Below are 24,597 nucleotides of genomic sequence, written 5' to 3' on the forward strand. Positions count from 1 at the left end.
GTTTCTCATATTTAAAATGGATTATTCTCTGATCCTAGTCAAACTAGAATCATAGGCTTAACACAGCTCGTGCAAGAAATGGAGTCCATTTACTCTGCCTATAGTATAAATACTGGTTGTTGGATCAGTTATTACACTCAGTCAGAAGAGTGACTGATGATTGTACAGGAAACCCTGTCTTGACACTATAGTTAAAGTATGTTTCAGCACATATTGAACCGGTCCAAAACATTAAGTCTCAACCATTCTGCATTGAAGGCTTTAAAGCAGCTCGTGTGACGACTGAAATGATGATGATGATAATCCATTTCAGACCTCGACGGAGGAGAACAAAGAAAAGGAAAAGAGGCCTGACCAGCCCCCACAAGCCAAGAAAGCCAAAGTGAAGACAAAGACAGTGGACCTGCCCATAGAGAACAGCCTACACTGGCAGCTTGCGAATGACATGCTCAATCTGTTTGTTGAGAATGAGGTACTATAAAGAGACAGAACAAACAGTTGGGGTTTATATAATTCAGTGCAAAAATCTAGAGGACCTCATGGCAGGTTTCTCTCCTTAGTTTTCCATGTAATTTGTCTATGCTTTCAAATTCAGAAAGTTTATATTTAAAGGCAGCTTCAGCGTATTGGTGAATGTAGCCTGCGTAATTCTTCCAGGAACCTTGTGTTACATTTTGCAACTGGGGTTATTAAAGACCAGCCCTACGTTGTAGACAGAAAAACAACAAAACACTCCCCCATCCCCACTCCCGTTGGATTCCATCTGTCATCTGAGGTTTGTGTTCTCACCGCAGGGAAAGATGATCATGCAGGACAAGTTGGAGAAAGAGCGGAACGATGCCAAGAACGGTGTGGAGGAGTATGTGTACGAGATGAGAGAGAAGCTGCACGGCGCACTTGAGAAGTTTGTCAGTGAGGAAGTAAGTCCATGCACTGTGGTTGTCTCTATATGTGTAGTCCGTAATGGGGTAAATGCAGCAAATGCATGGTCTATAACAGTATAAATGTTCCCTAATGCCAGCCCTAGAGAAAAAGTGTTTTACAAATGGGACCATTTGTAAACAGATGCTTGGTCTCAGCAGACAGTACTGAAGCAATAACCCATGTGATTTTTATTTGTCCAGGATCGAGATGCTTTCGCTCTAAAACTTGAGGATGTGGAAAACTGGTTGTATGAAGAAGGAGAGGACCAACAGAAACAAGTGTACATTGATAAGCTATCAGAGCTGAAGGTAAATGTGAATTAATGAATTGGATCAAAATTAAAAAATCAGATACACAAAAAAAAAAGCTTAATCTCCCTCTCGCTCCTTTTTCTTTTCCATAGAAACTGGGGCAGCCCATCCAGGAAAGGGCACTGGAAGCAGAAGAGAGACCAAAAGCTTTCGATGAACTTGGAAAACAAATCCAGCAGTATATGAAGATTTTGGAAGCTTACAAAGCAAAGGTAACAGCTACTTTCTAGTCACAATGTACAATTCCCCAATATGTTACAAAGCCGGAAAGTATGTTTACCATATGCGCTTATGACCAACTCTTGCCCCAATTTTTCAGGATGAACTCTATGATCATTTGGACGAATTGGAGGTCATGAAGGTGGAAAAGCAGGTGAATGATGGCATGAACTGGATGAACAGCAAAATGAATGAACAAATGAAACGGAGCCTTACGCAGGAACCTGTGGTCAAAGTTCGTGAAATTCAAGCCAAAACTAAGGTATGGCCGCTAGACAAATTAATTAGGTTCTGATTGGAATGGATCAGAAATAAAAGCAACAAGGAGCTGAAGTTCAAGGTCTTGTCGCTGAAATTCTCACTGATGCTTTATAGCACCTGGCCAAATTTGGTTTATTAGTCGTCCTCAGTTTTCTAAACCTATTTATTTGTTCCTTGGTTAGGAAGTGTACTCCGCTTGCAACCCCACTCTCTCCAAGCCCAAGCCCAAAGTGGAGCCACCTAAGGAGGAGAAAGAACCTGAACAGAATGGCCCAGTCAATGGACAGGAGAAATCGGAGGCCCAGCCCTGCAGCCCCGAGGAAGGCAAGGACCTGTCTGCCCCAGAATCTGCAGAGGCCAAGCTGTCTGAGATGGATATTGACTAACGCTTAGTGTCGTCCCCTCCCCACCCGCTTCTCTCAGCCTGCCGATCTCACGCCTCCAAAAACGGACTGAAAAAAGCTAAAGTTAGCATTTCGGCTTGACCTTTTTTGTTTGTTTGTTTAGGTTTTTTTTTTTTTTTTCTTCAGTGATCCTGTTGCTCCTGCAAATACTTGTGAACTCGCCGTTTATGGCCTGTTTATTTAGCATTTGTTTTTGTTGTATAAAAAAGATGGCACTTATGCGCATCCAATGGGCTCTTCATATTAAAGAACAATTTTGTGTGGAGGATGGGAACTTCGTCTCTGTGTTGCTTTAAAATGTCCATAGCTGTGGAAACCCCTTCTGGAACATCAATTCTTAAGGTACTTAGAAACTAGGAGCCACTGCTATCTTTTCTTTTCCCTCTCTGTTTGAGGACTCTCTTGGCTTTTAGGACAAGTTGCTTTGGGATTAGTGAGCTGCCACTTAAGGTTCGTTCATGTCTAAAAAGGAAAAGGTGAAGTAAAGTAGAAGAGCAATGAAAAACAAAATGGTAGTTCACTAAGACCAAGATGGGTATTAAATGTCCACTGTGTGTTGAAGTAGACAGCATTTACTGTTATGCAGTATTTCATTGTAAAAGGCACATACTTTTATGGCAAATACTTGTGTATGGTTGCCTTCTGGAAAACCTGTAGTTTTTGTATTTCCACGCCGAAGCCAGTGTGAATGGAAGAAATCTACTTGGTGTCTTTTTTTCACCACTTACAAAAAGTTAATAAACCATTTTTGGAACACGGGAATGAATTCTTTAAATGCCCATTGCAATTTTGAAGGTAAAAAAAAAAGAACAACCTAGAATTCGTGTGAGGTGCAAAGTGTCCAACCTTGCTTTTCCATAAGAAGCAAAAAGGCTGTATATAATTGAGTTGCAGAGTATTTATGCTTTCAACTTTGATGAGCTGAAATATTTAGGATGATTACAGACCATTACTTTTGAAATATGTAATGTTTCCCCAGGCGCTTTAGGAGTTCTGCTCTTAAGTTTGAAACAACGCAATGAACATACATGCACTAATAAAGTGGTTTTGTGAAAACGCAATTCAAAGGCGAGCCACCTTTGACGTAACAGCAAAGTGACAGAACGAATAAATGAAAATCAGGTCCGTTTGTAGCACACGTGTAGTCCCACCTGTATCTACAAGCTAATGACGATGTTTTTCTCACACCATATTTATTTACATAATTTTTTATAGGACATGAGCTTTAGAAAACATGGCTTTTTGATGTATTTTCCGGGAAATTTTCTCCAGGCAATCCCGTCTTTTCTGACCACGATTGTCACGTGGTACAAGATAAGGGACACACCGTCATTTCACTTGTTCAACCTCTTTTATTCTTTTTTTAACAGTTGCAAAGTATCTTGTTGAATCGGTTTGGCTACATTTTAGGTACTCCAACAAAGGGATATGTCCTAATTACCCAGTTATAAACTTACAGAAAGCAAGCTGAACTGATTCACTGCGCATAAGGAGTGGGATACTACCCAGGTAGGTTGCTATAGCCAGAATGGCTATGCTAGTTTGCGAGCGAACCTTTTTAGACAGCTCACTAGCTAACGTTAACAGAAAGCCGGCCTTTGGCCAGCGTACTAACGTTAATGACTTACGTTCGTGGCTTACTAATTTAGTGAGTTCTTTTACACTGTTAGCTTGCTAACCTACCCAGTAAACAGTATCAAGCTAACGTTACAGCTCTTGTTGATAGCGCTCTTAAATATAACGACACATACTTGCTAGGTTAACTAGACAAGGTGCTTAACAAATCTCGACCAAAACTAGCTAGCTTGCTACGCTCGGACTCTGCGAAACATATTTTAGCAGTAGAATAACTAGTTAGCTAACGCTAGGTTGCTAGCTAAATTATGTTTAACTAGATGACGTTTTGATACCGAAGTGATGGCTGTCATTTCTGTCAGGCGTGAAATCTAGCCTATGTTAAAGTTTCTTTACTTGCATGCCCTAAATTAACACAAGCCAATGAGCGTGAAAGTTAGCCAACGCTAGCTGGCTAGGTTAGGTAAGAAGTGAAATCGTGATTAAATCAATGAATTCATAACACCAAGGTTCTGAATATAATAAAGTTTCCTAGGGATGGCCAAAGTGCAGCGTCATTATAGCTAGCGTTACCTAGCTAGATATTTTCTTTTAACATTGCAGCGATGCTATAATTACTAGTGCACCTCCAGACGCATGATGCAATAGATTCCAACCTGAGGACACTTGAACCTAAAGGTCTTGTTTTACAGTATTACTGTATGTAAACACGAGCGTAACAAGCTGATAAAGATTTGCACGCCCTTGAAGTATTTCGTATGTGTTAATAGCGAATTCTCAGAAGTACAATTTCGGGGGGGGGGGGGATCCATTTCTTGATTTGTATACAGTGAGAGCAATATAATGCATAATATTTCACTGTAATAGACTGAAATGTAATACAGTCCATTCCATAGTTATTACAACTTTATCAAGCTTTAACAGAATAACATTTCAGTTGTTTCCTAAGAACACAAAGATACTGTACCTGTGAGGGAGAAAACACTGATTATATATTTTTTCATAAACTATCAATTGTCTGATGCTGCAGGGGCCCATTTAAAAATACATTTCTGTACTTGTAAAGATTTGTAAATTTGGTGTACCTATAAGCATACAACCCCATTCTGGTGAACTTATAAAAAATGTATATCTATGCAGTAACTTTGAGATGTAGTGTATTTTTTGAGATGTAGTGGACAATGCATGACTATTGTCAGACTAAGCCCTTCATATGTTCAAGCGGTAATTGATTTCATGTAGCTTTTTGATCTGTGATCCGCCCAGTTTATCTTAGTCCTGGGGTCTGTTGTAATAGGATACAAAGGCTCATAGTTTTAGTTGTAGAAAACCTTTTTTTTCCCTTCAGGAATGTTCAAATGTCGGAGGATCAGGAAGCCCAAGACGATGAACTGCTGGCCCTAGCGAGTATTTATGATGAAGAGGAGTTTCGTCGGGCGGAAACGGGGCGTGAAGGCGAGATCCATCTGTGTCTCAAGCTTCCCCCAGACTTCAAGCTGCTGGTTAATGGTGATGTGGCATTAGGTTCACGCTAGTGTCTAAACATGTTCGTAATTTTCCATTAGTTTGCACTTTCTTAACTGAGCTTGTTTCAATCTTTGTGGACAGGAGAGAAATGCATGGAATATGAAGTATCCTTCTTACCCCCCCTGATCCTGAGTTTTGAGCTCCCTACGGATTACCCTTCCTCATCTGCACCTGTTTTTATGCTGAGCTCCAAATGGCTTTCAAGACTCCAGGTGAGGACACATCAAACTATCCAGAGCTTTGAGGACACTTACAGCTATCCAGAGCATTTATCTTTTTTGGTTATTATGTACAGCTGAGTGGTACAGCTGTTTGACATTTTATTGTGTGACAGAGTCATTTGTAGACTCTAGAATTCAGACCATGTCTAGAGCAAAGTGACTTGTCTAGCCACACTGAAGTGTTTGCTTGTTACACAATGGGGACTTATAAAGACAGAATTTCAAATAAAGAGGCTTCCAGGGCCAGATTCAACTGCCCGACTCCCTTCGTTGCCTGAGTTTCTTTCTCCACCCTTCCTCCCTTCGCCACCACCCGCCCCTCAGCTGACAGCACTGTGCAAGCGACTGGACGAACTGTGGGAGGAGAACCAGGGCAGTGTGGTGCTCTTTACCTGGATCCAGTTCCTCAAGGAGGAGGCTCTTGACTTCCTTGGCCTCCACTCTCCCCTGGAGATCCTCAGCAGGGGCGGGGGAGGGGAGCTTGGTGGGGCCAGTGCAGGCCTGCCCCACCCAGTGAAGCGAGGCGAGGGTGCCGGTGGAGACAAGAGGAGGCCGACAGAGGCAGATCCGCGGGCCGTGCTGGAGGTGGACCCCCGTGCTGACCTGCTGCCTCAGCTGCTGGACTTCGACGAGGCACAGCGGCAGAAGGTCTTTGACAGCAGACTGTTCTGCTGCAGCATCTGTTTCCTGGAGAAGCTTGGCTCCAGCTGCATGCTCTTCAAGGAGTGCCAGCACGTCTACTGCAAGGCCTGCATGAAGGAGTACTTTGAGATCCAGATCCGAGATGGAAAAGTACAGTGCCTTAACTGCCCTGAGCCAAAGTGTACTTCCGTGGCCACTCCTTCACAGGTATTTTCTATTAGCTGAGTGTGGGTGTGTGTCAAGTGGAGCTTCAAACAATCATAAAACAAACAAAGGCTTAGATAAATATGACCTCACTGATATGTCTCTCCAGTGTTTGAAAGTATATCGGGATTGGTATTTACCATTGAGCTGTTGCAGTTATTGCCATATGCAGCATATAGCGCCTTTATATTGATATGAGCATACTAAGAAGTTAAGCACATTGATCATTTTCACCATCCCAATAATGGCACTTGTATGGGAAATCCATTACAGGCAAACAGACTCTATAACAAAGTGGGTTTTCAGGCCAGCTGCTTGAGCGAAATTTTAAAGGCCTTTGAGGCGAGGGCCTGACCTGAGCCTGCCTCGCTGACAGGTGAAGCTTCTGGTCGGGGAGGATGAGTTCGCCCGCTACGACCGCCTCCTCCTGCAGCTGAGCCTGGACCTGATGGCGGACGTGGTGTACTGCCCACGCAACACTTGCTGCGCGCCCGTTATGCTGGAGCCGGACGCCACCATGGGCCTCTGTCCCTCCTGCCGCTACGCTTTCTGCACACTGTGCAAGCGCGCTTACCATGGTCTGTCCCACTGCCTGCCCACTGTCGGTAAGCCACAGCTAGGGGCACATTACGGAGCACTGAAAAGTTCTCCAGGCTAATTCTTAACCAGTCACTGTCTAGTGCAGCTGTAGCAAACTGGCTGCTACCACAGAGAAGAAAATTTGTCAAATTTGTTGCATATATGTGAACAAAAGGGACAATAAGGATTTCAGGACACATTCATGTGGCAAACAGTTAGTGACGTAAATGATCAAATGCACATTTTAAGAATGCCTTTTTTTTACTTTTGTAATTTAAGATTGTTTCATGGATGTTTTCTCAGTGGAAGAATTTATGTAGCCAGTGTAGCAAAAACCTTTATTATTTAACTATTCTGGAGTAAAAAAAGAAATGGATAGAATTTCATCCAAACATCCTTGGTAAGAGATCATCTCTTACCATTCCAATGTGCCAGTGTCCAATGTCTGCATTCGTACAAGAGTAAATATGATGCACACATTTGTAATATGATTGAATTGATATGATTGAGTATTTTAGATCAAGTTTTACAATCCTGTCTGTAATGACTGTGTGATATTGCACCATATGATGCAGTAGAGATCAGATGGAAAAGCAGACCGCTGCTAACACCATTTCTTTTGAAGCCCTGCAATACACTCCGGGCTGCTGTGCAGATTTCCTATTATATAGAAGGACATTGATTTACCATTTCGATTTGAAGTCTCATAACAATCAACCCACTCTCTCAGATGAGCTCCAGAGCCTGCAGGAGGAGTACGTGTCTGGCAGTGAGGAGGAAAAACGCTTCCTGGAGCAGCGCTATGGGAAGCAGGTCATCCACCGTGCCGTGGAGGAATCCTTCAGCAGGAAGTGGCTGGAGGAGAACTGCAAGAACTGCCCTCGTTGCGGCACCCACATTCAGGTCAGCAGCTCAGGCCCACCATGCTAAAGGGTCAATTGTTAAGATGAGCTAGCTACTGGCTAATAGGCTTATTGAGTTTGTTGCCCTACTGTCCTATTAAGTCCTACTGTCTTAACATGGCTCCTGTGCTCCTGTCTGTCTCCTCGGCTCTGCAGAAGACCCAAGGCTGCAACAAGATGACATGCACCTCTTGCCGGCAGCACTTCTGCTGGATCTGCCTTGCTCCTCTCTCCAGGGTCAACCCATACAGCCACTTCAACAACCCCAACATGCCCTGCTTCAACCAGTAAGCACCTCTGTGCTCACTCGGCATTCTGCACGCACACATCCTGCACTCAGGCCTCCCCAGATGGGATTTACGACAGCCGATACTCCTAGTTTCTCAGGCTTAGCTAAAGGAGGGGTTTCATATTTTAGGATTATCTAAGGACCCTAACTGTTGCAAACCGAGTTATAGTGGGCGTCAACCTTGGAGCGATATTTGAACGACACACTAACTTTCCCATAGCATACCTTTTTGTTAGTGAGTTTGAGTTTAGACTCATCACTTCTAATAGAGTTGACTGGAAGTGGCATAATTCACTGCTGTTTAAGAGCGTACATTAGGGACAGTGTCTGTTTCATGTGTCTAGAATAATTATTATGTGTGTTCTAGGTTGTTCTTGGGTGTGGGCGAAGAGGACGAACTCTGGAGCGACGAAGATGAGTGAAATGGGGCCCACCATCTCATTGGATTTCACCCAATGTACTTTGTCTCTTCTTATCTACCTGCTCTGTTGCTTCTAGGATCCAAAGCAGAATAACCTTTCACTATTTATTTTTTGAACTTTTCACTCTTTCAAAATGGCCCCTGCCCATGTGTTTAGAAATGAGGATCAGGCCAATTTTTGAGTGAAGTGGACTTAACAGTGGTGCTTGTTTTTTTTTTTCCTGCTTGAAAACCGTCATTCAGGGGGGACCGTTTTGAAGACTTTTAAGTAATTTAATCTGTTTAGTGGTGTTCATGTTGAGGATGCAGAGTGTTGGGCACCTCGGAAAATCCTACAGTAGATCAGCGTTCACTGTACTCCTGTTTATGGTGTTATCTTGTGTTTAAGCCAAATAAGCCGGCCAACAGAAACTAGAAGGATCCAGTCTGCTCATTATGTTTTGATTTACAGGTTGAATGAATACTTGTAATAAGACGTTCACTGTAATCAGGTCACTAATAAAATGTTCACTATTTTGATGGAATATATGCCTCTAACCCTCCACTGAATTTTGATGAACTGGAGTTGTCCTCTACAAAGCTCTGGAAATTTGCTTTGTGTTCACACCTATAATTTATACTGCTGACCTATTACTGGACTGTTAATTAACAGACAGCTGGCTCAAACCATGTTCTGGACATGCTGTTGTAAACATACTTGTCAGCACTAAGGAACTCTTTACTCCTGCTGCTTTATGTTTTCAAGAATGTGCTTTAAGCGCACTGCCTTTGATGTCACTGAGTATCTCTTATCGGTTATTCACACAGTGAATGTGCTTGACCTGAATGACCATCAGGCCAGTTAAAGTGCTTAACCTATGAAGTGCCCTGCGAGGAATGTTTCATCCCCCAACTGCTGTCTGAGTACTGGGTCTGGATGGCGTGGGGTTATGGCTGTAATGCGGGGCTTTGGGAGGAGATAACACACAGCGTTAGATGGACGCAATTCATACTGAGAGAGGAAAAAACAACCCCCACCCCACCTACACACACACACACACACATTTCCCCCCTGCTTATTGTAGAGGGACCTTTTAATCCCTTTTGGGAGTTGCTGACATGGGCTGTCTCTTTCAAATTGGCTCTTTCTGGGCTGCCCCGCACTCTGAGGACACGCGCAAATCTTTCCGAGCCCCGGCCTCGGTGCCTGCAAGAACACAATGGAACCATCCTACAGCCTGAACCCGCACCTTCCTCCGCGGCACAGCTCGCCAGCCGCATTCAGGTGGGTGAATTTGGTTCGGTACGGTGCTGATAGAGAGGCGGCCTAGGCCTGCCAATATGTTGAAGGGGGCTTTTTGAATCTCATATTGCTGTGGTTGTACTGACATATGCTTTTGTTTTTTTCGAATTAAGCAAAATGCATGTTTATGGCTTTTTTTTTAATACAATACGCTTTTTCTTAAGTTAACAGTAATGGTTTGAAATATTCTGGCCTGGCTGGTCTTTTTGATAACACTGATGACAATGTAATGACAAAAATTGTATTGATTGCTTGATTTTTTTTTTTTTTTAACACAGTAAACTCAAACATCTATAGAGTGTCCTTTGCATGCAGACCATGACTGAAAGTGACCGTGAGCTCTCTGCTATAGTGCAGAAACTCTGGGACAATGATATCAATCGTCTGAGACCTGGGACAGACTATCGCATATCCCTGCAAGTAATAACCTCTCTAATGGTTTTCCCGAGTCATCTTAACAACAGACTTTATTAAGTGGATTTTTTTCTTCTGCTATTCACTTGCAGTTCATTTACAGCGTTATAGATTCAGTTATAGATTCTTGCAGTTCATTTACAGCACTTGCAGTGTTGTTAAAGTATGTTCATTTACAGTAAGGTCATTAGATAAGAGAAACTGACCTGTGGTGTCTGTTCAGTATTTAATATATATGAACAGATGTGAACATTGTTCTCCTGATGGTCTTTGTAGGAAGGGAAAAAAGAACCTTTTGTCGACACTAGCTCAATGACTCATACTGTCCTCACAGAAATCATTAGTACTGATGTATGTGCTCATGCATGAGTTTATCAAAACATATTCCAGCAAATTAATTTGTCTGTAATCCAGCCCATGTAGTTCTGGACCCAGTCAGAATTACCTGAACATTTGATGCTCTATAGGCCTTCATGGAGGAAACTAGGTCTAGACTATGAGTCTGAGTGAATACAAAAGAACAGGGCGATACGAGCTGGGTAGCCAGGCTATGTGGACAAAATGGTGACAGCTTCAGGACATAGCAAAGTCCCCTAAGATCCAGAATGTCCAGAAATAAGACCAGAATCTATAACCAGCCATTTCTGCAGTGGTAGTTTTCTTTGTCATTGTTTTGTCTTTCCCAGGGTAAAGCTGGCAACCTGTCGAGCATGAATGTTGGGGACTATGCTGTTGGCTCTCCTTTGTTCACATATGTCGACGAAACCATCTTCAAAAAAGAGACTTTCTTAGGTAAGGGATACAGAGGGCAAATGTCCACCCTTTGAGTGACTAAAACACTTGGCTTCAAGGGTGTGTTTTATATTATGAGAGACGATTCTACTACTACACATACTTGACATACTTGATGGAAACCATAGAAACTATCTGCAGAATCTGAAGTGTGAGCCTTTCTTGGAGGATATACTCTGGGTGGTTATGCGAAATAACTTTGTTACTTTGATTTTTCAGCATTTATTTCACTCTTGGACAATTATGAGAGCAATACTGGTGAACCAGAGGTTGTGACCCCTGAGGAGGAAGCAGAGAATCACAAATTTCTGGACTCCATTATAAAGACCCCTGTACTAAAGGTAATAGCTAGTCTGCCCGAGGGTGGTCAGAGGACAGAGCATCTTAATTAAATACTACACATTAGTAAAGTGTGGTGTTTTTACTTATGTGTTCCCTGTGATGGCTAGTTCTTATGCTTTCTCTCCGTTACCATGGGTACGTGCAGCTGACAAATGCAATGCTTTCATGATTAGGCTGTGTTCTGTTTTACATAATGTTTTACTTCTAGTACACAAATCTAAGGAAAATTCATCAGATTCTAAGGTATGCAGCCTATTGAAAGAACACACTTGCTCGTACCTACACAAGCAGCTAAAAAATCATGTTATTCCAAAACCTTTTTAACCTGTTTGCCAATTTAATTTGCTTCAGATTGTCCACAAATATTTAGTGGGCAAGAACAAGTCCCCAGAGGAGACGACAGCCTTCAAGGAGCAGCTGTATCGCATCTGGTTTGAGCTCTATGCTCGCAAAGGATCCAGCAGGTACAGAGACTCGAAAAAGGAAAAGGTCCAAAAGGTTCCTTAAAGTTCCAAAATCATTATAACATTACAAAAGGAAGATTTTATACTTGTTTCAACACCAAATGCAGTATAGTGTCTCCAGCATTGTATTCCAGAGGTTTACTAAGTTGTTATAGCAAAACTCCACCCTAAATCACTGTTTAACAACTTGCTAAGTTATTTCTAAATGATGGTGAGAGGGCAAAGCAATTTGAATTGCTTTATGATGACAAGAATAGTGTTTGATTGCTCCATGATAACTAGGAATAAACATTATCATCGATTTTGAAATAATCTCTTGTTAAACTGCCCAGTTAAGAAAGCAGGGGTGCATTTTCTGTCTTGGAAAGGGTATGATCACTTGCATCAATAAGAGACAAAACAAATATTTAAACAAGTAGTGTATTTGGGAGAAATTCCCCCCTAAGTGAAGGGCCTGAATGATGACAAAGTCCAAAGCTCAGAGACATCGCACAGTTTAGGGTTTCACCTGCTTTAACTCACCTAATTCAGCAGGACACACACTAAATTGAGTAGGTATGTTGTTCTGCGGTTTAATACATTTGACAGCAGTTAGAAAGAGTGCATGCGACATGGCAGGCTCATTGTTTTCTTCATCTCTCTCTCTCCCTTTAAGACCAGACTCTTCAGGATTTGAGCACGTCTTTGTAGGTGAAACCAGAGGTGGATGCACTATTGGATTCCACAACTGGATTCAGTTGTACTTGCAAGAGAAGCTTGGACATATTAACTACAAAGGCTACACTGTAAATGCACACTCCACCCTGGTAGGTTTGTGATATCTATGACTGACCTAATTATAAAGGTGATATTCAAAAATAACCTTAATTAATCTAATTAACCATAAACAGTTAACCTTAGTCTTGGCTCAGTATGTATCAGCCATCACTTGCACCCGCTCCTACCATATTAATGCTTGCGTGAATGTGATGCGATCCATGACCTCAGTGAGATTAAAATGTAACTATTGCGCCTTTGTCATACTAACATCTTAGATTTATGATGGTGCTGGACTGCACTGACTCCAAAACTTGAAGCTGGAGCTTGTTGTTTTGCAAAACTCCCAATTGCTCCTCATTCACACACTAATGGCCAACGTCATTCACAGCCAGATGAGAACAAACACATCCTGGCTCTGCACTTCAGCTGGAAGAACGGCATCAAGCCGAGAGGGAGCATTTTCATTGGTGTCAGCCCAGAGTTTGAGTTTGCCCTCTACACACTGTGCTTCCTCACGTCACCCAGTGAGCGAGTCAGAGTCTCTTTCAGCCTCTATGACTTGGAAATCGTCTGCCACCACTACAATCAGAAACACATAGGAACAACTTATCCTGTCCTTGTGAGATACTAGAACATACGCTGAGTTAAAAGGCCTGTTGGGGATATCCTCTTCATATACATGGTTAATGCTGTTATATATTTTTTTCCCAAACTGAAAAGCAATAAATGTTGAGCTTATTCCCTTTCAATGTCTGTTTCTGTTAGTTTTATTTAATATTTTGTTGGCATCTGTCTATAAAAAATGTTTGAGCTTTTCTGTTTCTAACATATGATAGATTTTATGAGACGACACACTTCTATCATTCATAACAGTACAGAACAAAAATCATCTTGTTTTCACCCTGTCAATTTGCCCCATTTGCACTGAATTGTCTGTACATTTGTACAACTCACTTGAAAGTTGATTTCCTTATTTTCCCTTATTCTCTTTCATATTATTCATTTAATCATCATTATTTGCCCAAAGACCGTGTGGTGAGGGAAATACATCTAGGCCTACCTTGTGAGTCCTTCCAAGTGTATAATGATGGTGTTAAATGTATGTGTAACGTAGGCCTACTTGACGAAAGGTGGTTTCGACCTGTTGCGCGTTATTTTTCATGTGGGGGCGCTAGTATTCAACTGACATCACAGGAAGTGAAAAAAGATCTAGCTAGGGTTGGACGTAGGCAAGATACAAACTTATATAATTCCATACAGACGTTTTGTTGAGTGGACTGTTTGTATTCCCAATTAGTTCAGCAATCCTCTGAATCCTCTCAAGCTTTGTGGGGATGGCAGAACCAAGCGGTAGATATCATCAAGTGAGTAAAGTCATTCGTTTCGAGACTGGCTCAAGTTGAGCTGGTAAAAACAGATCCGCCTACCTGCTTGTCAGTGGCGGACACCGTTTACAGGAAATACCGATGATGCGTCTGTCACATTCTAGGCCTTAGTGCTTTGCATTGTCTCCGTGTTTGTACTTTTAAAATATTTAACACGGTCGTCGCCACTGTTTGCGATTATTAGTATACTGCATCTCTATTTTTACATCCGTGCTATAATTTATGGTTTAGTTAGAAAGCAATTTAGCTAGATATGTTTGTACTTGTATGTTGTTTCCTGTTTTCCTGTGATAGCCAGCCAGTTAAAGGTAGCTAGGTTAGCTATCTAGGTTAGCATAGCCGGGTTCGAGAGTCTAGAGCCACATTCACGTAGGTTAGCTACTTAGCCATCTTAGTAGACTAATGACGTTAGGTATTAACTAGCTAATCGTATTCTGGTTTTAACCTAGGAAGCGTGTTATCTAGTTACAGTTCCAATATTTGTCGAAGTAGTCTTTTGTTATAAACATTTTATATTCAGTTCTGGATAACTGGATAGCTAATGACAACAATCTTATTTCCTGAGAAGTGCATGCGTAGCCCAAGCTAGCCGGACAGCTAGCTGTTAATCTGCTTAATTGGCTGTAGAAATGTTCTAAATATTTATCATTTGGTTTGTTAAAGATGCTATCAGAAAACATATAAATATAGCGTTATAGTGACAAAAACGTTTCCACCTTTTGAATACATATTTTGTTACTGACTGTTAATTGCATGACCTAGTTTAGAAATTCCCCTGAAACGTTCACATTAAACTCTTAGTTGCCTTGAAAATATTTAGGAAAAAGGAAATATTTAAAAAATACTGCAAAACAAAACAAAAAACCCCTTTATTTTCAGTGATTTTTGTATTTTTCTAACGTTACCGTCACCCTTATAGCCAAGGTTACTAGATCATATGGGCCTATTTTACTACATATAAGCACTAATTGACCTTGCAGAAAAGAAATTTAAATTTCGCTTTGTTGTAGGACTAAGTGTAGAGGGCATCAGTGATTACATTTATTCCTCCTCCCTTAAAAATAGCTTGAGCTTGTGTGCATTGACGTTTTTGGGGAAACACCCCTCTAAATACTGTGATGGTGATGGTCCTGTGTGTTAGAGGCATGCACACACACAGTGGAAGAAGAGTTGCACGAGCCCAAGATGGCTGTTTGAATGCATGTTCTACCCCGAGCCTTGCACCACATTTGTTGAAACTAAACCCTTTGTAGCTAGCATCGTGTTTGTACATTTAAAGACACTAAGCGGTACTGCTCTTCATCCTGGCCACATGTCAGATGGGGAAGGGAATCTAAAGTCTTCCTCATGTCATGATGTGCCATGCTTGTTGATGGTGGATGTGGCTGTGTCATGGACATTGATGTGGAGAATCCCTATCTGTTTGATGACGACAGTTTTCCAAAGGTGCCTATAACTCAAAATAAACCTGCTTCCAAGAAGCAAATTCACCAGTTAGCAAGGTTGGCTGCAGATTCTGATCACATTGTAACTCTCGCAGCTCATTAATGAACGATCACAGAGTCTTGTGAAGTTGGTGAGTGCAAATGCAGCAAGAACTGATCACCAGAAAAAGGGCCTTAGATTTTACCATGGATCAGGGTCAGGATTTTACTGTGGCAAATAGATGCCCTGGAATCTTACTCCAGTTGGTAGAATGTGAAATATTATGGCGTTTCTGACCTGAAGACCATCAGGATTTGTCACACGGTCTTGCCTGAGGAATCTGCTGATGATCATTGCTTGGGAAAGAAACATGCATCTGATACTCATCCATGGTAGATCATACTTAAGTTCACTTTTTGGGGGGTGATGATGAGTGCAGTGTAGATGCAGACCAAGAAACTTGCTTACCCCAAATCCAGTGACTTGTCCTTCAAAGAGGATTTTACTCAGAAGTCATCCTTAAGGGAAAAGCAGAAATTCTTGTACTTTTGTGATTGTCTACTCGTATAAATCTCTCAGGTGACCATCCACCTCAGGGTTGTTTGGCTCATGCGCGCTGCTGTTTACTGAACTGTGAGAAAGTGTTCAGTTTAATCTGCTAAAATCAAATGCTGCTGTCCAGACTTGCTAGCATCTTGTACTCTTTCGTCAGTTAGTTTCTATTAATGCTAGGGGGTTAAGAGATTCTGGAAAAAGGAATGCTTTATTTTTTGTAACATGACTCATTTTGTCTTTTTCTAAGAGTCACATTCCACAGTGGAGGATATCAAACTGTGGAATTCACAATAGTGTGATGGTCCATGGTTTTGCACATATAGTCTGCGAGGAATGTTGCATAGAAAAATTATTTTGGGATGCCCTGCATTCATTCTGTGATCCTTTTGGCCTGTGATATGGTCAGCTGGCCTGACACATCACCAAGTCAGTAGTTACCCTCTAGAAGCCAGCAAGGGCATTTATATTTTATGGACTAATGATGAGGATATGATCACTTGCCTGTTTCCTTGTAGGAATGACGGCACAGGTCATCTAGCTCCTTTGTAGAGTCTAGGCGGTTCCAGGGAGAGCTGGCACACAGGTGATTGCTCAAAGAACCTGCAGGGCCAAAACCAAATATAAAATGCAACTGGCTACTTAAACATGTAAACGTACCTATAGTACTTGACCTCGTGTCACTAATGGTTAAAGTCTGAACATTGAACATTAATTATTTGAAAGATCTGGATCTATTGTAATGTTAATCTGTATTAAACCTGCTTGCTGAAGTGGTTTATCCTAGTGTTAAGGGGAGGGGCTACAGGTATATAACTAGGAGATGAAGGGAACATGAGGGGGCGGGTGGATAAAACAGGAGTAAGATGAGTAAAAGAGATTTGAACCACCATGCTCGTTTGCTTTGTATATACAGCTAATATGTTGTGGTGTGAACATTTCTAACCATTTGCCATGGAAGAAGCCTGAAGCCTGTGTCCAGTCTCTAAGGGAGGTACACCTTGGTTGTTGTGTTTTTTTTTGTTTTTTTTTAGGAAAACATTCCTCACAAGGCCATTTTGCTTTTCTGGTTGTAAGTTGTAACAACCCAAGTTTTATTATTTTCAGTATATATGGGTACAATTCAAAAGCTGATAATGACCATTTGTTAAAATCAATAGACAATATAATTTTAACATGGTCGACTAAATTTCCTCAGGCATTTCTGTTAGTAGGTGGAGATTTTAATATTGCTTTAAACATTGACAGATGGCTGTCTAGGCCACGTAACGAAATAATAGCCTTAGTGTTTATGGAAAAATGTAATGTGCTTGGTATTTGGAGAGTGTTTCAGCTCACTGCGAGATGGCTCCAAACAATCTCGCATAGATCGTTGGCTGGTTTCTGATTATATTACATCTCTCAAAACAATGTTCTTGCTACTCCTCTCACTGATCATAAAGCTCAAAGTTCTTATTGATGTTAAGCTCATCTTTTGATGTATGCTAATCATGATACTCCTACTGGAAGATAAATAGCTCATTTGAATCATTAAGTAGCTGTTTAACATTTAAAAAAGGATTTCTCATTATTGGGAGTTGGCAAAAATGGATGGCACCTATAGCAAGTACTGGAACCTCTTAAATTTGAAGGTGGTAATTAAAAAAAAAATCTTAGAACATGGAAGTCATTTTATGAGATTGTGTAAGATTGCGAAGGAACAGATTATATCGGAAATAACCTCTTTTTTAAAAAATCCATTCAGAAGTTTCACCAGAAGAACAGACTGGATATGCTAAACTGCATAATGAGTTGGATGAGTTGTATAGGTCCAATGCTGAAGCTGCTTTTGTCATGTCCGGGCATCAGTTATTTTTGAAACATGGAACCTCAGAGATTTTAGATAAATAGGGTTTAGGCAAGGCTGTCCAATTAGCCCCATCTTTTCCTGCTTGTTACTTAATAAACCTAATTGTATTTCTAGCTAAATTTCACATTCATAAGTATAGCTTTTCAGGGAGTGTGTCATGAGGCTATGGCACAAAAGCAAGGGGAAGTCAGTCAGATGATTTTGAGTGCATTGACCTTTTGTGTTGGAACTTGTTTTGGTGTATTTTTAACTTCATTTAATTTAAGGAAGCTTCAGTTTCTCCATTTTTATTGGTACTAAACTTGGAAAAGGTGCTATGCTTAACTGAGCATCCTGCTTAATAAAGTGGGTGTAGTTGAAGTCTGTGTTGGCATGCTACATGGCTTTTATGTAAATGGAATATACAAACTCATTTCCTATTAACAGACTATTTCATGAAGCACTTTTTTTCCATCTAGATAAGGCATTTTAATAATTGGTAACGCATTCTCTATCATCTAGATAATATATGGTCAGTTATTTTAGTGGTATCATGACATTTTGTATTCCATTGTAAAATTTAAAGTTTTAGTGTCACAATAAAAAAACAAAAACCGATGATATATTACTGATTTGGTTTCTGGGGAAAGCATGGTAACCTAGGTGAGGTGAAATCTCCACAAATGAACTAGTGTTTTCCCCCCCTCCCCTGCCCCCCTGCCCCCCCTCACAAGTTGCCCAATGAGGATGAACCAGATGAGGGACCTCAGGCAACTAATGATGCTCCGCCCCCTTACAGCAGTGTTGCAGCAGAAAATGCAGGTATTGCTCATTTGCATATAATGAGTTGTGCTGTTCTGGGAATGTGTAGTATTTGAACCTTCAGTAACCCTCAGAACTTCATTAAAAAAAATTTTTTTCATAGGAATTGAACAGAAATGGCTAATATGTCTTGGACTAGAAAGGTTTTGTTTTACAGAATACTTGTATGAAAAATGTGTGGCAGTAATGCAGACCACCCATTTCCTTTATTCCAGCGTACTTTGATTATAAAGAAGACGGCGCGTTCCCCAAGCCTCCCTCTTATAACGTAGCCACATCGCTTCCGTCGTACGACGAGGCTGAGCGAAACAAAGCGGAAGCCTCAGTCCCTCTGGTGGCAGCGCGAGTAAGTACTACAACATCTCCACCCTGCTGGCCAACATAAAAGAAAATCCACTATCCATAATGTTTGCATAACATCCCTAGCATATTGTTAGGCCTGAAGACTGGGGTGAACTGCTGGTTTAGTGACGTGAGCCTGTGTCTGTCCCCCAATATGACTATACTCGTTGGGAGTTTTTTATTTGATTTGTTTATATTGGGGGGGGGGGGTTAAATTTATTTTTTAAATTTCTTTAACACCCACATTTGCTCACAACTTTGTGTTCTCTTTGCCACACACTGCATGCGCACAGCACAGGGAACACCTGGATACTTTCGATGATGTAACTCATGCCCTGGAGGTACAGTAACCAGAGTGGGATTGTGTTAGACCGTGGCCATCTCAGAGAGGCACCAGGTGTCCACTTTCATGGTCCACAGAGCAGTGCTCTTTTGCGGGTTGCAGCGTTATGGCCCGTTTTCCCACACTTCTTTTTTGGGGGTGGGGTGTGTATGTGGCATGGTACTGAATCACTCTTTGCATTGTTGCAGCCCGTTTCCAAAACTTACCACTTAATGATAGCAGCTGTCTGTGGTGGACCATGGAAATGTTGCTCCTGGGGTCTTTGATTTTAGGTGATGGGTGATGAGGTATGATGGGTTTTGCTATGTGTTCCATGAAGAGAGAGCTGTAACTCTCCCAGTCTTGGACTATAATTTGGTCTTGTCATTTGGCAGTTTAATGGTTGGTCAATTGCTTCCCATGAACATTTTTCTCAATAATGTGCTCTTTTAGGCAGAGCAGAGTAAGGGTTATCTCTGATCTTAAGTATACTCGTTGTCCAAGGTTGGAGGTCTTTAAGACATTATAAAAGCAAAATATGTGAAACTGCACTACCTTGTAACAGTCATAAAATGTACAAAATCCATGTTAATAGATCCTTGAGAAATAGCCAAGAAATGTAGTTGATTTGATGGTATAAGGATGACACTTTTCCCATTTTGTTTTTGTTTGGTAATTTGGCCTGTGATTGGACTTTGCCAGGGCTTAAAAACGAGCCTTCAGCTTTCCAGTGTTTGTTCTATGGTTCTCTTGTCTGAATATTTAGGCCCAAGCCAACAAGCAAGACCTGACCCCTCCTTTGCTGTGATGTGGGCTTTCTTCTACCTTTTCGTGTTATAAAAAGATCCCACAGAGTCCCTGCAGTTTATCAGCCTCTAATTTTTGGTGTTTCCTGCAGGATGAGGACTTTGTGGCCAGGGATGACTTTGAGGACGCCGACCAGTTGCGAATAGGCAACGATGGCATTTTCATGTTGACGTTCTTCAGTAAGTGCTTTATGGACAGAGGTCACTCCAGCCTGAACTGCACGTTTTGCATAACCTTCTGTGAGCCGCTCTGAGCTGCCTCTGGCAGAACCTGAACTGACCTCGTTGCCCCAAGGTTCTAACTTCATGATATACTTAGCAGAAGTGCCTTGATTCGAAAACCTGTACAGCTGGCTAACTTGCTAACCTTGCATCAAGTCCTGTTCAGGTCGGCTCCAAATGTGGTTTCAGCTTGCAACGGATATGCCAGCATCATTCCTTGGTGTGTTGCAATTTTCTGGCCACAGTGTGTGTGCTGTGGTAACTGTGTGTGCGCACGCCTGTTCCCAGTGGCCTTCCTCTTCAATTGGATCGGCTTCTTCCTGTCGTTCTGCCTCACCACCTCGGCAGCCGGACGCTACGGAGCCATCTCCGGTTTCGGTCTATCGCTCATCAAGTGGATTTTGATCGTCCGGGTACGGCACCTTGCCAAAGTTATGCATCTCTGATGCAATTTGAGCATTTTGAAAAACATGAATGTATACTCGTCTTGTCTTTCCATGGTTTTGTCTTTCTCTTCCTGTTTATCAGCAGTTGCCTCTGTAGATTGAAAAGGTGTTTAAACTACAGCAATATTAGCTAAAAAAATATTTTCTCTCTGTGTGCGTTTTCAGTTTTCTACATACTTCCCTGGTTACTTTGATGGCCAGTACTGGCTGTGGTGGGTGTTCCTGGCTCTCGGTAAGTAAACTGACATCTAGGCCTGTTGTCTTGTTCAGCTACTTTCATCAAAAGAGATTTGCTAGAAATGACATGACTGCTGACCAAAAGAGGGAATTCCAAGTAGTGTATATATCGCATATCCTACTTTTGGGTATGGCAGTGGTTCACATCTCTGAGCTTATTGTAGTACTTGTGTTGGCTGTTCTTCATGTGGTGGTTAGTTGGGGCATGGCGCAGGGGCTGTAATAAGTTTCCGTGTGTTCCAGGTTTCCTGCTGTTTCTCAGGGGCTTCATTAACTACGCCAAGATCCGCAAAATGGCCGACTCCTTCTCCACTCTCCCGCGGACCAGAGTTCTCTTCATCTATTAAAGGCTTATGTTCTGGAGCCTCTGTAGGTATAACAATGTCAGATTGCAAGTGTTACATACCTGAGTGATTACTGGTTCCTAAACAAAAGCTTCAGGTTGTAAACAAATCAACAACAAAGAAAGGAACTTAGAAATATTAGTGTCGTACTGAATACTGAATGATGGTTGTCTTCTCCAGCTACTTGTTTGGATACTGATACGGAATTCATGGCCAGCTCAAAGCCACAGACTCAGCGGAGAACGCATATTTAAAGGAAAACAAACCCCCTTCCGTCTGTAACCTACACATCTCAAAGGGTGGCCGTGTTTCTTTCAGGATGACGGAAGGGAAGTGATGACCCCACCCTGTCCCCCGCTTTAAATAGCACCACTCTACAGGCAAGCGGCGAGATACTCTTTCTATGTTCCTTAGATGTAAACTTGTGGATGCCGATAACTCTGTGTGCAAAAATCATTAGTGGTTTAATGTTAAGTGCTGTTCAATCAAGTCCCATCATGTAAAATGAATGCCTTATGCTATCTTTCTAGTAATGGCATGCACTGTGCCCTGTTATCCAATAGGGGGCAGTCTTGGATTTTTTTCTCTCTCCCCCTACCCCCTAGTTTTTTTTTTTGTTGTTGTTTTTTTTTTTTTTTTACTTTGACGTTTGACATGGAAACAGCCAGTCGCTGTTGGTCACCATTCACCAGGAGCCTTTCCTTTTGTGAATGGCGACATTAGTTGAATTGAATTTAAAGCAGTGCTTTTCTTCTCTCTCTCTCTCTCTCTCTCTCTCTCTCTCTCTCTCTCTCTCTCTCTCTCTCTCTCTCTCTCTCTCTCTCTCTCTCTACAACACGAAATTAAAGTCGCTTTTTAAGTTGTTACATTTGATGTGGTATGCTTTTATTGTTCTATTTATTTTAAACACAAAAAACCCTATACACAATCAAGTAAACGTTGGAGTACGTTATGGAATGCTTTTACATGTACTCTACAGGCATGATACCCCATGTAAAATGAACATGGATCTTAATACTGTAAGCTGTAAATAAATGTTCTTTATTTAAGTTGTAGTGAAAGAAATGCCTTTAGAGCACATTTCGAATAATTGCCATGTTTTGTTGAACTGATATGGACTTTCTTTTGATGCTTCTTTAACTAAGGGGACGTGCGTTGTAGTCTGCGTTTGGTTCGGTTAGGATGACGTGCGGGTGTTCAGGTCACCTGCTTTTTTTTTCTTTTTTCTTTTTTTTTTTCTTTTTTTTTTTTCTTTTTTTCTTTTTCCCCTGCAGGTCCTAATGGCAAAACCAGAATTACCCCAGCAACCACCTTCCACACCATTCTTATAAGAAGCACCGGCAACTGAGTCCTCTGATTAGGGGTGATGCGTCCCATTCAGGGCATATTTCCCACCAGACTAGAGGTCTGTTTGATCTGAAGTTTACTTGTGTGCATTTACAAATTTTAAAAGTTATGTAAAAAAATTATTATTTTTCTCCTCTGTGACTTCTCTGGTCACTGAGGGACTCGTCCATGGAGAGCAGGAAATGGTTCTTTCTGTAATGTTTGTTTTTCCTGACCAGCTTTGTGGATGGCTTTTGAATGCTGATGGATGTACACGCCTGTAAATAAGACATTGCTATTAAAGTACCTGGTGTTGCAACGTTTGGTTAAAATGTGTCTCATTTGTCTTGGGCTTGGCATTGGGTTATGTGCTACTGAGAGGAAGAAGCAACCTTTTTTTATGCTTGGAAAGTATTTCAGTGGTGAGGTGAATGTTAAGGTCTCGATTAAAAACATGACTTAGAATTATGGTTAGGCTTTGGGTAATGAGGTTTAGGGTTAGGGTGGGGTCTATATCTCACCAGCGTGTGAATATCTCGCCCGTGTGATAAGCTAAATAATATTTAGTAACCTACTCCATATTGTTTCTGTTAATGTCTTGATTTTTGCTGGTCATGGTGCACTGTGACAAACCTTGCAGTCTATTATACAAGACCTTGTTGTCAATAGGCAACTCTCTCTACCTGTCACTTAACCACAGGGACTAGTTTGACTTGATTCCTTACAGGTACTTGATTCCTTACAGGGACCATGCCTTCATGTGTGTAATCAGGAATATCATATCAGCACCATTTTCAGTAGGGCAAAGCTGTTGTTGATGGACGTATGCGAAGTTGCTTATGTCGGGACAAGCTTCCTCTGTGTCTGTTCACAAAGGCATCGGACCTACATTGTGGCATCCATCTGCAGCATTTTATGATGCTCACGCATTGAGTGGGTCGGCGCTTTTCCGGCTGGAGCGCATGAGCCTGGGTCGCCTTCTGTTCCTTCTCTCACCCTGCTGCGAGTCAACGCGTTCTGTCTGAGGTGTGAATCCGGCAGCCCTCTTTCCCCTTCCGGGTGTGACTTCCTGGGGGAAGCACTTAGTATTTAATAACAGCACACACCTCCTCTGCTTCTTAACCCCCCCAAGAATCTCACACACCACCACCTTTACAATCCTGCACTTAAAGGCTCCCTATGAGCCAGTGGTGACCAAATCCTTCCAAATGAATGGGTGTGAGGTGGGGAGGAAGGTATTGGTGCAGTATTTGTGTGAGGAGTTGTGTGTGTATATTATGTGTGTCTGTGAGTGGTGGGGGGGGGGGGGGGGCTTAAGGCATCACTTCCATGTCTATGACTCATACAGCACTCTTCTTCCTCCAGCCTGTCCTTGAGTGTTTTTTCTGTGTATATGTGTGCGCGTGCATGTTGGCGGGGGTGGGGCGGGTGTAGTTGATTCTTTACTGATAAGGTCAGTTGAACAGTGGGAGGACTCTGGCTGGATGGTTACCGTGGCGAGGGGGAGGGTGTTTGGCGGGAGTGACGACTGAGCGGCTGGTGACTCATCCTCAGGCTGCTGCTACTGCCGCTGCCGGGCGGAGGATGCTCCGCCGGCGCTGTTTGCTCCCACTTCCTTTCTCTCATCCCTACGCTTATCATGCGCCTCTATTGTGCATTTCGGCTGCCTCGTTCTCCAGCGGTCCTTCGTTTGTCTGCTGGCAGTCATCTATGGTCCCCTCTCTCCTGCCACACTTCCAAACAAGCAGACCATTGCCATGGTTGGTATACATATCGGCGTGTGGTGAAGCAGTGGTGTTTCTGTATTACGTGGGACTGGGTAAAACGGAGCACGCGAGAGATCACTCTGTTTGAGTTTGCATTTATTTTTTCATGAATGGCAGATGAGCTGCATGAATGGAGCTAAGGGATGCCTGAGATTGGCTGCTGTAGAGCTCATTCATTCCCCCCCCCCCCGCACGCACGCACGCACTCACGCACACAAACCAAGCAAGAGCAAGGAGACGTC

At 42.1% G+C, this 24,597-nt stretch overlaps 4 protein-coding genes across 10 annotated transcripts in view; all 4 read left to right on the forward strand.

Moving 5' to 3' along the window:
* Positions 1-2,881, forward strand: part of hspa4a (heat shock protein 4a) — a 27,382-nt gene extending 24,501 nt beyond the window's left edge. Inside the window, exons 14-19 of the mRNA XM_035527352.2 lie at positions 314-472; positions 795-920; positions 1,125-1,232; positions 1,328-1,447; positions 1,555-1,716; positions 1,898-2,881. Coding sequence (XP_035383245.1) covers positions 314-472; positions 795-920; positions 1,125-1,232; positions 1,328-1,447; positions 1,555-1,716; positions 1,898-2,101 — 879 coding nt within the window. The 3' untranslated portion in view covers positions 2,102-2,881. The remainder of the gene's footprint in view (positions 1-313; positions 473-794; positions 921-1,124; positions 1,233-1,327; positions 1,448-1,554; positions 1,717-1,897) is intronic.
* Positions 2,882-3,351: 470 nt separating this feature from the next.
* Positions 3,352-9,003, forward strand: LOC113584059 (E3 ubiquitin-protein ligase RNF14). Its single transcript, XM_027020764.3, has 8 exons — positions 3,352-3,628; positions 5,043-5,203; positions 5,303-5,433; positions 5,767-6,291; positions 6,665-6,893; positions 7,598-7,770; positions 7,926-8,056; positions 8,426-9,003. The coding sequence occupies exons 2-8, from the start codon at positions 5,053-5,055 to the stop codon at positions 8,478-8,480; spliced, it is 1,395 nt and encodes a 464-aa protein (XP_026876565.1). The 5' UTR covers positions 3,352-3,628; positions 5,043-5,052; the 3' UTR covers positions 8,481-9,003.
* A 136-nt stretch (positions 9,004-9,139) lies between these two features.
* On the forward strand, positions 9,140-13,347 carry endou2 (endonuclease, polyU-specific 2). Of its 5 annotated transcripts, XM_081718993.1 has the most exons (8): positions 9,140-9,743; positions 10,040-10,181; positions 10,862-10,967; positions 11,187-11,308; positions 11,532-11,552; positions 11,661-11,773; positions 12,429-12,579; positions 12,921-13,308. In XM_081718993.1, exons 2-8 carry the CDS (start codon positions 10,071-10,073, stop codon positions 13,161-13,163), a joined length of 867 nt encoding a protein of 288 aa, XP_081575119.1. In that variant the 5' UTR covers positions 9,140-9,743; positions 10,040-10,070; the 3' UTR covers positions 13,164-13,308. The 5 variants fall into 5 exon arrangements, with proteins under 5 accessions (XP_081575119.1, XP_081575116.1, XP_026876552.2 ...); XM_081718990.1 differs by lacking the exon at positions 10,040-10,181 and having other exon boundaries at positions 12,921-13,347; XM_027020751.3 differs by lacking the exon at positions 11,532-11,552 and having other exon boundaries at positions 12,921-13,303.
* A 371-nt stretch (positions 13,348-13,718) lies between these two features.
* Positions 13,719-22,908, forward strand: ndfip1l (Nedd4 family interacting protein 1, like). Of its 3 annotated transcripts, XR_014124978.1 has the most exons (9): positions 13,719-13,896; positions 18,457-18,544; positions 18,760-18,890; positions 20,107-20,194; positions 20,525-20,649; positions 20,848-20,914; positions 21,163-21,288; positions 21,444-21,643; positions 21,827-22,908. XR_014124978.1 is itself a non-coding variant. In XM_027020733.3 (8 exons), the coding sequence occupies exons 1-7, from the start codon at positions 13,867-13,869 to the stop codon at positions 21,264-21,266; spliced, it is 633 nt and encodes a 210-aa protein (XP_026876534.2). In that variant the 5' UTR covers positions 13,719-13,866; the 3' UTR covers positions 21,267-21,292; positions 21,444-22,908. The 3 variants fall into 3 exon arrangements, 2 of the variants coding, with proteins under 2 accessions (XP_026876534.2, XP_026876535.2); XM_027020733.3 differs by having other exon boundaries at positions 21,163-21,292; positions 21,444-22,908; XM_027020734.3 differs by having other exon boundaries at positions 21,444-22,908.
* Positions 22,909-24,597: the final 1,689 nt, after the last annotated feature.

Source organism: Electrophorus electricus, chromosome 8 (assembly GCF_041902795.1).
Source record: "Electrophorus electricus isolate QZ-2024a chromosome 8, ASM4190279v1, whole genome shotgun sequence".
NCBI lineage: Eukaryota > Metazoa > Chordata > Actinopteri > Gymnotiformes > Gymnotidae > Electrophorus > Electrophorus electricus.